At 44.0% G+C, this 13959-nt stretch overlaps 1 protein-coding gene across 1 annotated transcript in view; it reads right to left on the bottom strand.

The window, feature by feature from the left end:
* edil3a (EGF-like repeats and discoidin I-like domains 3a) overlaps positions 1–13959 on the bottom strand; it is a gene marked incomplete at both ends in the record, with an annotated part of 163286 nt that overhangs the window by 18194 nt on the left and 131133 nt on the right. The window contains one exon of the mRNA XM_084457687.1: positions 3210–3365. Within this exon, the coding sequence (XP_084313813.1) occupies positions 3210–3365 (156 nt within the window). The remainder of the gene's footprint in view (positions 1–3209; positions 3366–13959) is intronic.

A 13959-nucleotide genomic window follows, 5' to 3' on the forward strand; every position in this document is an offset into this window, starting at 1 on the left:
TATCCCCTCAGAGGAGACATAATGTCTCAAACATCCATACAACAAACACATACTGTAAACTCATGTCCTCACCTGTCCTCCCTGACTATGCTATGTTAGTACACAGTACTTCCTCTCTGCTCTCAATAATTGCATATTGTTGTGTGTCCTTTTCTGGGTGACTGTCCATCCTTCCCTCCACGCTAATTCAATAGTTGGTGGCTGCGTACCAAACGGCCAGTCTCCCTCTGTTCTGCACCATGCCTTCCATTTGATCCAGGAGTCTGCATGGCTTCCGAGCATTGATTTTCCTGGCTGAGTCAGTCAAGGACGTGCTTTACTGGGGGAGCTTGGAGGCGCTTTGGGGGCTGACCACTGGCCATACTCCATTATTTAAAACTGCTGTAGAGGCCAAGAGTGCAGGTCCTCCAGTCTAGCTTCAGCTGGCTGCCCCTGGGTTACCAGACCTGTTCAGGGTAAGGACCAGGCAATTTCGGCTCAACTCTGCTTTTATTGGAAAGCCGATAAGAGGGCTGGCAGCCATAGAAGAGTTCAGCTCAATCAAGCTCACGTTCACAAGCCAACTGCTTTTTCAAGCAGGAGGCAATAAGATCCAATCAAAGTTAATCTTGACCCTAGCACGTGAGTCTCAGATGCTGCGGCATATGGCAAACCGCCAATACCCTCTAAAGCGGACGAATCATAGCCATTATTGGCTAATCTTAAGCTATGATTGTATTTACCACCATCTAACATGCTGTTACTCTCTGACCTGGAGGGAATTGCTGGTTCCCGTGGCTAATTAACACCATGGCACCTAAGTGGAACACCATTAAACATGAATCAATTATTTTTGTGCTTGATTTCCCCCCATCAAGGTACTGTGTATATATTGACACCCAGCAAACTGTAGCAAGCTGAATTAGGTTGACTATGAGGGTGTCAAATTTTTGAGCTCTTCAAAGTATTAGTGAAAGACCTTTGTGTTTCTGACAATACCATGATTACCTGCCAGCACAGATCATATGGACATATAAGATGCATGCTATGGGAAGGTATTCATATGTAATATTAATATGTTAACAATTATTCAAATTAATCATGGAGATTTTATGTGATTTTATCTCTGACTATCTGTATGCTGACAGAGGCGCCTCCTTTCTCCTTTCAGCCTCCTCCACGCAGGGTCTGTGGAGGGAAGAGGTGAGCTGAGGAGAATACCCCGATCCCAGACTGACTCCCTCTCTCTCCCTTACACACACACACACACACACACACACACACACACACACACACACACACACACACACACACAGTTTGTAGCGTGACAGGGGAGTAGCCTCAAGAGTCCAGCAGCCTAATGTGTCCTCCAGCATTAATGGCTGCTTCACACGACTGACTGAAAGGGGAAAACACCTTGAGAGCTCTGAGTAGTCCCTCAGCTCTGTCCAGGGAAATACTGAACATTCCTGGAGGCCTCGCTAAAGACGCCGGCTTTCCAATACTGAGGCTCTAATGGAGTGTGTATCCGTGGCTCTGTTCTGAAAATCATACTATACTGTAGATACAGTATGAATCACAGTATCCATTCATCTATGCAACTTGCATGAGCTGAATATGTTATTACAGCATCAATATTCTGTATGTACACTACATTGCAAATCAAAAACAAAGACTGTTTTTCACAAACCCCCTTCAAGTGAATCTTAGCTGAATCTTTTCTTTTCTCTCCCATGCTTTCTCCCTGGAAGACTTGCCAAATCATTGTCTTCCAGCGATCCTCTGAATTGAAATTGCTCGGCTGAACATTACACTCAGTAAGCGGTGGCCCACATCCAAAGATCATCCTGGCATTGAAATTATAAACTCTTCAAGCAAAGCATGAGAGCCGTGGGGATGTAGAAGTGTTTTCAGGCATGGGTGGTTAAACTGGTGATTTATGGACAGTTCAGGTCATAAATTGTGTGCTCATCTGTGTTGTAACAAATCACTATCGTGTATTTGTTAATCTTCAGCCCTGTCCCAGACTTTGTCAAAGAGAAGGATAGCCTCAAGAAAAACACCCTTTTAAAACTGCTAATTTGGTGACTTGTCATTAACTGTACTCGACCTATGCTTTTGCGCTTGTAGCCTGCTCCATGTTCATGGCATGAAATATGCAGTGTGTTCTTCAGCCTTAAAAAGATCAAGAGATCTGACATTTACCAGGGTCTAGTTATAATCCACATTGAGTTGAGTCAGTCCATAACATCTGCTATGCTATGAATGTCAGAAAGGTCTGTTCAGTTTTTTTCTCTTAGAGTATGACACACACGCACGCACACATGCAGGAGTAGTTGACGAATACATTTGTTCTCTGCATTTTTCCCATTCATGCTGTCCTTCCTGTCCTCCATGACCAGCTGATGTCTGGGGACCAATTCCAAGTTCTCATGTCCATGTTTTGGTCAGGGACAGGACAGTGATCAGTTTTGCATGTTTTATATTGGGCCCACCTGAGCACCGTCAGACCTGAGGAGAACGTGCCCCCCAGTGCCAACAGCACCCCATGAGGGAATCGAACCCAGGACCTTCTTGCTGTGAGGCAACAATGCAAAGCACCGTTCCACACTATGTAAGGCATGAGGCTTCTAACCATCATCATAAAACACCCGAGCAGGCCTATGGAACTCCTTATCTTTTGAGAACAGAGCAAGTGAGGTAAACAGTGTTCGCTCCCAGGCTTCTAAAACAACGCCGGCAAGCTCCAGTACTAGTGCTGCTGCCGCTCCCCTGTGGGGCATAGAATCCTCTGTCTGCGCTGGCGTGGGCAACTGGAACGAACACGTGTACTCTGTCGAGGGGCCATAAACAAGATTTCAGCCGCAGTACTGGCCAGAACTGCAAGACAACGCTGCTTTATCTGATCCCAGTCAGACCGAGTCAGAGAGAGCACGAGGCTTCAGCAAGCTGTGCTGGTGTGGCAGATAAGAAGATGCTGTTCTGAAAGAAGCCAGAGAGACAGGGCCAGGGCATACAGAGGGCACAATGGCTTGATTCTTTCAATCATTCTGTCAATTGATGTTTTGTGTTCTGGTTGTTTGCTTGTCAGTTTGTCTATCCTGTTCTCCATTCATGCAGCTTTTCATTTATAAACATGTACTTTGGCTCTGCATCTTCAGGATCGGTATTCTACCTGCATATTTAAGTATACCGAATATATGTGTTGGCATCGAGTATAGATGTCTCACCTTATCCTTTTTCTGTTTTTCATCTTGGTATATGAGCCACCTTTCTCCGTCGTTACTGTACGCCACTTTGTAGGAGCCAACGAACTGGACGTGGCCGAAGTCCTTGGCCCCCTGGGTGATGATGCCGGTGATCTTAGTGGACACAAGCAGGTCCAGCTGAGAGAGAGAGAGAGAGAGAGGGAGAAACTTTAAACTTTTATTGCATCATAAACACAGCCAAAGAAAAGTGTCCGAGACGCTCAGTTTTCTCAATCCAGTCAGCATCTTTCCTATCTGGGAAGATTTATAAAGACATTGTACATTTGGGTGCAAGAAGTCAGCTTCAATTATTCACAGAATATTGAACAACAAGACTAAGCCCACAACCTTGCCTCAGCAAAACGGAAATTGCAGGCCACAGCAGCTTCTGAGACCCTGGCCACCCATTTGGGTTAATTTTTAATACATTCTCATTTGTAGCGTACTCTTTACAGTGCTAGGCTGTAAACACATAGCTGTTAGGTTTATTGACTTTTAAAAGTTAAATTATGCTTCATGATTCACAGCTGCGCAACACCGCTGGTTTGGGACTGAAATTAAGACCCCAACACGCAAAAGAAATACTATTCACCCTAACTAATATTTTACAAAGGTAAATCTTCAGTGCAATTACAGCCAATAAAGCCAATGGTTTGTCTGGGTTAGGCTCCATATATTTTTACTGGGTTAATTATGTCCAATGAATAATGTATGTGAATTTGCACAACAAATCATTTGAATTCTAAATGGAAGAACCTGAGAGAGATTGAGATTAGTATTTGAGTAAGATAAAACTGCTCATTTTAAGGAGATCAAGAGAGTTATATATGAGAAGAATTATGAACTCACAGGCAGTGTTAAGTTCATCGCTCTTACAGTATTTGAGGATGAACCAGCAATGATTCGCTGCAGATGAGAAAACAAGCCTGTGTGTGTTTGTGTCTGTGTATGTGTGTGTGTGTGTACGCACGTTCGTACGTCTGTCTGTCTGTGAAATGATTGCCCAACACAAACTGGCTCTCAGAGGACAATAAATTCAGTTTTCTGCTAAAGATTACAGCAACATTACATAGAGAAAATCTCTCTAACAAACAGATAAACAAAAATTTACATTGGAAAACTAATTTAATGGATGATAAGTAAATTTAGGAAAGGCATTGCACTCTCTGGAAATGTCTAAAAGGTTGGGTGATGTACTGTATGTTCACCTCACTTTACTGAACCGCAAGCTTTAGAGAAATAATGACCACAAACAATTTATCAACTCCAGAAGTGGGGCCCTTAGGACATACTGAAGACTTGGCGACCACCTTTAACACCAGAGTAAGGGCAGCCTTGGATTCTGTAGCACCTATTAAACTGAAAAGGATCACAACCAATAATAAAGCTCCATGGCGAAATAAGGAAACATATCAACTAAAGAGAACCTGCAGAAGCTCGGAGCGTATATGGCGAAAAACCAAGCTACAGGTCCACCATGATATTCTCAAAGATCATCTCTCTGCTTTTAATAAAGCAATAAGAAATGCAAGGAAAGACCACTTCTCAAAATTGATATCTATCAATCGAAATAATTCAAGAGTGCTCTTCTCAACAATTGATAGCCTAATAAACCCTGCCGTAAAAACACCAGATAACCTTCTCTCTACCTCCAAATGTGAGGAATTTGCAGCTTACTTCAGAGATAAGATTATGAATATTAGGAGAAATATCACCCAGGAAAGGCCATGCATCCCGTTTACAGATCCTCTCCCTCCATGCAATGGACATATGAGCCTGTTTACACTGATTGACACAGAAATGTTGAGGAAAGTAGTATCCAAACTCAAAACCTCCACATGTCTGCTGGATCCCATCCCCACCGATTTTTTCAAAACAATTTTTGACTCTGTATCCTATGACATTTTATCCATTGTTAATGACTCCCTATCTACAGGTGTCTTCCCACCAATACTTAAAACTGCTCTGGTGAGACCCGTACTGAAGAAAAACAACTTAGACACTTCAGTTTTTAGCAATTTTAGACCAATCTCCAACCTTCCCTTTTTGAGTAAAATTCTGGAAAAAATAGTTTTCAAACAGATTAATGATTTCCTAGCTACAAGTTGTACCCTTGACCTTTTCCAGTCCGGCTTCCGCGCCCATCATAGCACAGAGACGGCATTAGTCAAAGTTGTAAATGACCTCAGAATTAATGCTGACTCCAAAGAGCTTTCTGTCCTCGTCCTCCTGGACCTGAGTGCAGCCTTTGATACTATAGATCATGAAATCCTCATCGAAAGACTGGAAAAGTGGGTTGGCCTCTCTGGTCCAGTCCTAAATTGGCTTAAGACCTATCTAACCGGTCGGGATTTCTTCGTCGCCCTCGGTGATTATAGCTCAGGAAAGATCCCAATGACCTGTGGGGTGCCCCAAGGATCGATCCTAGGACCTCTACTCTTCAGCCTGTACATGCTGCCCCTTGGCAGTGTCATCAGGAGGCACAACATTAGCTACCATAGCTACGCAGATGATACCCAACTCTATATTTCTGTAACACCCAGTAACTACAGCTTGGTTGACTGCCTTGTCAAGTGTACTACAGATATAAATTTATGGATGTCACATAATTTCCTCCAACTAAACCAGGGCAAAACAGAAGTACTGATCATTGGAGAAAAAGCTGAAAGAGAGAAACTAGCTGCGCACTTAAAAACTCTGAAAATTGACACCAATTGCCAGGCTAAAAACCTAGGTGTCATACTTGACTCAGATCTTAATTTTGAAAACCACATAAAGAATATTACAAAGACATCTTTCTACCACCTAAGGAACATTGCCAAGGTGCAACCCTTTCTCTCTCAGGCTGACACCGAAAGATTAATGCATGCTTTCATCACAAGTAGGCTGGACTACTGCAATGCTCTACTATCAGGCCTACCAAAGAAAGCAATCTCTAAGCTACAAATGATACAGAATGCTGCAGCACGAGTCCTCACTAAGACTAGACGAAGGGCACACATCACACCAGCCTTAAAATCACTACACTGGTTACCAGTCAACTCTAGAATAGACTTTAAAATACTACTACTAGTCTATAAATCTCTCCACAATCACTCACCAGAATATATTTCAAACATGCTTGTTAAGTACATGCCCAACAGACCACTCAGATCCTCAGGTACTGAACTCTTAACAGTTCCAAAAGCCAGGACCAAGAAACACGGAGAGGCAGCTTTTAGTTTCTATGCCCCCAACCTCTGGAACACCCTACCGGAGTGCCTAAGAAGGGCCGAAACAACGGAGGTCTTCAAGCGAGACCTCAAGACATACCTTTTCGACCTAGCCTACAATCACTAGCTAGGAACTTGAGACACAGAAAGGCAGCCTCAAACCTACCTGTGAATCCTCTATATACATTGGTCCAGTAGATGCCCCACTGTCGCCCGCAGACAATAGTTACCCCCGTGTCAGTTGTGGATGTTGTAGTACCTAGTTAACACACACGTACACACAGACACACACCAGTCCACACCCAGCTTAGGCCTGGACCTGGGCCCAGTTCCCTTTCCCCTCACCCTACCCCGGGTCCGTATCCTTTTCCCACCCCCAACCCTACCCCTGACCCCTACCTCTAACTGGACCCAGGCACACCTACACTCACGCTCACACACATACAGACATACACCAGTCCTGGGCTCAGATCCCCTCCCCCTCACCCTAACCCGGGTCCGTATCCTCTTCCTACCCCCCACCCTACCCCTGACCCCTGCCTCTATCTGGGCCCAGGCACGCACACACACACAGACACACATCAGGGTTTGCCACACCTCTCCCATGATGCTCTTATCCTTTCTTGCTCTAAAAATGTAGTTTGATGTAATATACTGCTCTATATATGGCTCTGTGTGCTACTAACCCTGCTATGCCTCCCCTCTCCCTAGTGCCTCTCTCTCTCCCTCCTATCTTCTAACCAGGTCCAGTGGATGCCCCACTGTCACCAGCAGACCACCCTGAGACCGATAGATACCCCTGTGTCTGCTGCAGATGTCGTAACAAATCAGTTAACACACACACACGTACACACAGACATACAACAGTCCACTTCCGGCTTTAGGCCTGGGCCCAGTACCCCCTACCCCTCACCCTAACCCGGGTCCGTATCCTCTTCCTACCCCAACCCTAACCCAGACCCCTGCCTCTACCTGGACCCAGGCACACTCACACACACACTGACATACACCAGTCCTGGGCTCAGATCCCCTTCCCCTCACCCTAACCCGGGTCCGTATCCTTTTCCTACCCCCCACCCTACCCCAACCCCTGCCTCTATCGGGGCCCAGGCACGCACACACACACACACACACACACACACATTAGTGTTTGCCACACCTCTCCCATGATGCTCTTAGCCTTTCTTGCTCTGAAAATGTAGTTTGACGTAATGTATTGCTCTATATATGGCTCCGTGTGCTACTAACCCTGTTCTGCCTCCCCTCTCCCTAGTGCCTCTCTCTCTCCCTCCTATCTTCTAACCAGGTCCAGTGGATGCCCCGCTGTCGCCAATGGACCACCCTGAGTCCGATGGATGCCCCTGTATCTGCTGCAGATGTCGTAGCAAATTAGTTAACACACACACACACACACACACAGACATACAACAGTCCACTTCCGGCCTTAGGCCTGGGTCCAGTACCCCCTTCCCCTCACCCTACCCCGGGTCCGTATCCTCTTCCTACCCCAACCCTACCCCTGACCCCTGCCTCTACCTGGACCCAGGCACACTCACACACACACTGACATACACCAGTCCTGGGCTCAGATCCCCTTCCCCTCACCCTAACCCGGGTCCGTATCCTTTCCCACCCTACCCAAACCCCTGCCTCTATCTGGGCCCAGGCACATTTATGCACACACAGACATACACCAATGTTTGCCATGTCTCTCCTATGATGTTATTAGCCTCTCTTACTCTGAAAATGTAATTTAATGTTATTTATTGCTCTATAAATGTTCTTAGCCGGTAGACAAACATACTCCAGGAGCTTGCTCGATCGCCTCGTTGAGAGGGGTCAGGGAAGAATTTTTACAGCTCACTTATCTGGCCCTCGGGTGATTACTGTTTTTTGCTTCCCTCTGGAATATGTAGGGGTGGGATGTCTGCCCACCTCCCTTGTTCTCTGTAAAGCGCATTGTGTTGCCTCTGGGTATGAAATGCGCTATATAAATAAAGCTTTGATTGATTGATTGATTGATTGAACCATAAACCTCTTTATCAATGCATGATGTCAGCTTCTAATCTTGCTCGACTATGTGGTGGAGATTCAACAGCTCATGGCCAGAATGCCACGTGCACGGACTAACTTCCTCATCCTTGTATATGTGGACCACAATGAGGCATATTGCACAGGGTGAACGACAAGAATAGAGAGGGACAAAACGAGAGTGCAATTACCCATGCTGAATTCACAGCATCCAGACCCCATATATCACACTAATTAACCTGGACAGAATGCAAACTACAGACGTGGTATACTGTCACCCTCCTCTGACACAACATAAAAGTGCACTATAGATACAAGAAGGCACACACAAGTAGGTACACAAGGCAGAGACATTGGGTGGCGCATTACGCTTCAGCCAGCATCAACCCACTGCTATGAAGAGACAATACATTATCATGTATTACACACAAAAATACATTGTCCCCATTTTTGGGGATAATACTATATTCAAGCCCACTCCTCTCTCCTCTCATGAGGCGCAGAGACTGTGTTTCCTCTTGCTGGACTCTCCAGCTCCTGACAGAGATTGGAGGACCACTCATCAGGGACTGTTTCCCCTGTGGATGGCCTGGTGTGCATCCACCCCGGGGAAGGCTTGGGTCCCTTGGCTGATATGGAGACACTTCACTCTCAGTGTTATTTATCCGCTCTCACAGAAGACAATTAGGTGATCTGGAGTAAGCAGTCATCTCTTGGGTTCTGAAATAACCCTGTGCAGGTAGACTAGGAATATGTGTAGTATAAGCTATGGCCCTATGATACAGGCTGGTAATGGGACACTGCCTTGATGTCATGCATGAAATGATGCAGCTTTGGGCTTGCATTGTTTCACTGTACAATATAATATTCATGAGCCTCGGTCCTCAAAGTGAGGAACAGACCCTCACCTCTTCGTTTGATGAAGTGTCCATCTGTTTCTGAGGAAGGACATATACAGCCGTTTCCTCTGATGCATGCAAATGGGTTTAAACATCAGCTATTTTAATTACTATGACGATATACAGTAATTGCGATGGCGTTCCGCATAAAGGGAAAAAAATTAGACGCTGCCTGCTTGTGGGAGAAGCCCTTAGCGAGGCTTTGATTCCCTTCCAGACGCCGAGCGCAGAGGTAATCTCATTCTGGCCAACTAGTCAGGTCTGCCACCAAAACAAAGGCACGCTTGAAGGGGAACGTGTAATTGCTGTCACAGGTAGCGGTCAAAAAATACAACAGCCCCCCAGTGCCGCTACCTCCCAACACTTTGATGGCCCAAAACCAATTTAGGGGCCAAGATAAGGTTGTTAGAGCGAGGCTTCCCCCCTTGTACCCTCAGTCCTCTTCCGAACACGCTCAACCCAGGAGCATCAGGAGCTTTTGAGGTCTTTATTGCGACAACCTCAGGATGCTTGGGGCGGAGATAGACTGTGAAAAAAAATACCCCCAACCTGCCCCACCTCCCCCGATCACCAAGGGTATTAGAGATGACACAAGCAACAATGCCTGTTCTCCCTATGAGTGAACATTTTTATATTCACAGGAAATCATGACAACAAGACAGAAAAAGAGAGAAAGACCCCGTCTTCTGCTCATTAAGATGTGACCCCATATCCGTATTTGAAGTGCCACTGTAGCATCGTTGAAGGATGAAAAGAGGACAAGGCTTTTTTAAAGGCACATACTGTAAGTAGACTGTGCTGTTTACTGTATAGCGCCCAGCTAACAGGCTGCTTCCAGCTGTGCTAATTTAATTGTGTGTGTTGCAGACTTGTTTAATCTACACTACGTGTATATTCTGACCCAGTTTATAGCCTGCGGGACGTGTGTTTGTGTGTGTGTGTGTGTGTGTTTGGACCTAGAGGAGCTGGGATAGTGTGCATACAGCTCACACATGTGAGCTGACTCAACACGATCGTACCACAGCCCATTAACTCCACCACAGGGCTAAAGCTTAAAGCTGAGGTGACAGCAGGAATAGGCACATCTCACTCCTCTTCGCTTTGACTCTGCTCATTTATAGCAGTGTATCTTCACAGGACAATCTGCATTTTGAAGTATTGCCAAGTTCTGGACACACAATAAATACATTTGTATGCCCATGAACCTAAGGCAAGTTTCATGTATGTCATGTATCTATCATTTATGGTACAGGGTTATATAGGTATTATTTTATTATATATATATATATTATATAGGTATATATTATATTATATTATATAGGTAGGTATATATAAGTGAATTAGGGTGTGTTTGTGAAGTTGTGGTCATGTTGAGCCTTAAGCCTGTTTATCACAGTGTTGACACTTAACTCCAACTGAGACTCAGGCCAGCCCTCGCTGGAGTTAAACACACACACACACACACACACACACTTACAGTACACTTATGTATATACCCACAAACACTCCTCCACAGCTCCAGTACCTTTCAAAACTCTGCTGTTTCCATCTGGGCCAGCTGAATGTCAAATCACATCATGCGTCTACTGAGCACTGACACCACGAGTGGAGGCTCCCGCTGAGTTAGCAGCGGAGACACCTGACGACTGAACTCAGCTGTGAGACAGTCACGACATGAGGCTCTGAAGCCATGAGCTCCCGGAGCCAGCGTGACACCGGCCAGTCATGCTAACATGGAACTTTCCTCCGTCTCTTAAATTGACCAGTGTGCAATGCTTTTAAAGGTGCTACTGTAAATGTAACCAACCTCATTCTCATGGTCCATTGGCTTTTGGGTTTATGGATCAATTTCGGCAAGAGTGGGGGGTGGGGGGGATTCTGTCGGATCTCTATCGTTGTAAGGATGAGGCACGATAATTGATGGACATAGATGGATGGCAGTCGCGGCTTTGTGTTATAAGCGGATCCGTCTGACAGCATGCATCATTCAACCGCAGCAGTAGATGTAATGTACACCTCAACACGCTGCAAATGAAAGGGACTGAGCTATGGACCAATTAGTTTCGCATGGCCTTGGCATCAGTATGCATCTCACTTCCTCTCCTTTTCTCTCCTCCATTCCTCACAACCTGCATAAAGTTTACCTTCCGCTCAGACCTGTTCCTTTGTCAAGAATAACAACAATTCTATCCATTGCTAAACATAGCTGAGGTGGGAAAAACATGTCGACCCATGTAGGTGTGAGACAGGTCTGTCCGTGAAGAGTGTGTGGAAATAGCTTAAAATCAAATGCAACTGTTAGAACAGACTTGACAGCTTTTCATTTAGACGGAGAGTTTTGCCTCATACATAATATAAACAAGTGCACAGTGAACCTGTCATCCCCCACCCATGAAGCATGTCATTATTATGTAACAGTTGTTGAATGTATAAGTGGTGTGGACTTTTCTAGTTTAGATTTATAGAGCTAGCATATAGGCCCATCATATTTTTGTTTGATCTTAAAGGAGTAGTAAAGGGAAAATGCATGTTTAGCCATGTTTTAAGGTTACTTATGATCATATACAATGGTTCAGATCAAAATGTTGCCAAAACTAGCACTTTTGAGAAAGTCTGATAATTGCTCTGCCACCATTTTGGTCATACAATGGATGTGGGTCAGCACCTTGACAAATCATTCAAAAAAACATGTTAAACTCTCAATCTCAAAGACAAGAAACTCACCGAGGTATAAGTTGGCGTTCTGACATATAATTCGCCATAAAGTAAGATTCTAGTCCATCTGGAAAAGCTATTTTAAATATTTAGCATAGAACTATTTAGTCGCAGCACATACGTGTAAACTTCCGCAAACTAGGTAGCCTAGCAACATAAACAATAACAATAGCTACCGTAAGTAGTTCCACTTCCTGAATCCCCTCTGCGGATTGATCTACACATCTACAATGGTCGCTTCAATACAAGTCAATGGATTTCATAAAATGATCAATAAAACCCTACAGGATTCAAACTTTGCAGCGAATTTGATGTCAGAACATGAATATCAACAGAGTGTCATTATCGGGCCGTCAAAATTTCATAATGTAATTATTTCAGACAAAATATTTTTTTTTATGGAAAAGCAATATTTTACTCTGCAGCCTTCGCAAAGCGCTATGGATGTATTCTTTTTGAAAAAATGTTTATTTTAATCCACATATAACATATTATACCTTTAATAGTATAAATATAATATAATATTTGTTTATATTATTTATATAATAATATAAAAATAACCTCAAGTGATTAACTTTCTGTAGGACAAAAATTTAATATATTTTTTTTTTTTTTTAAATAAAAGGGCCCTACAATAAGATGGTATGATAATCTACTGTTCATTATAGTGATGATGTTGCTATTAACAAATGCTACTGCCCCTAGTGGTACGCAATAATGCTGCTATTAACACTAGATTTGATTACTTTATTGTCCTTTGTAGGAAATTTCTTGCCACGTATGCTATTAACACTAGACACACTGAGCCTCTTTTATCTACTCCATTCGGTGGTAAAATGACTCCAGAGTCTATAGAATGGTAAGCTGTTACTGACATATTATGTTCACTAGATGGCGCTTCTTGCACGGAAGCTTTTTGTAAGGACAGAACTCAAGCCTGTAGTCTAAATTCCCTGACAGCCTATCCACTGTCCAATCATTCTGAAGGAAAGTAAATTAAGACGAGCTTTGAAAATTACTCTATATTGGCCTGTGTTTTGTATAATTGCAACAAAGGTATTTAGCTCAAAGTCATTCATGTTTGCTTTCTCTCTTTCTTCATCAAAGATCTGTTCGATTCAAGAACAACCAAAACCATGGATGTCAGATTCAGAAACAGTGTGAATAGTGTGTTAGCATGTTGTGTACATACACTACAAACAGGCTATAGTGGTATTTGTGATGAGTCTCTGTTCTCTCTGCATTGCCCAGCTACATACAAGTATAATGATTTTTAGTAGAGAATGCTATTGGAACACTACACAGAGACATCTGCACTGCAAGTGGTAGCACAGATAAGTAACTGGATAACGTAAATTAATGTAATGTAATGCAGGTCAAACTTTGAGCTGTCACTAGTAGCACAGCATTCATGAACTGCTCATTTAATCAATTTGCTTGTGTGTGTGCAAAGGCAGAGGATTCATTTCCATTCAATATCAACTCCTCCTCTCCTTTGTACTGTACAAAAAAACACCCACTAACATCTGGAATTTGTCTTCAGTGTGGAAGAGTACACTCAGCATTCAGTCCTGTGACTAATGACAGGCATTTCTCGGCTCCAGCTCTGATCAGCAGCAATTTAAACACGATCCCCGGCTGGACACGCTGATTCTCCCTTTTCTGGTGGGATGATGACGCGCGTTGAAGTTGGACGGTGGCTACAGTAGCTAGGCTAGTAGTTAGCTAACACTACTTAGACAAAAAAAAAAGCTACTGTGTTTTAACAGTTTCTACTTGCGATTGATTACTGCGTACCGCCACTGTACCGGATGGGCTAGCTAGCTGATTCCAGCAGTACTTCAAGTCCAACAAGTCCTAGTTTGAACCAGTGTC

Source organism: Borostomias antarcticus (assembly GCF_949987555.1).
Source record: "Borostomias antarcticus genome assembly, chromosome: 23".
Classification (NCBI taxonomy): domain Eukaryota; kingdom Metazoa; phylum Chordata; class Actinopteri; order Stomiiformes; family Stomiidae; genus Borostomias; species Borostomias antarcticus.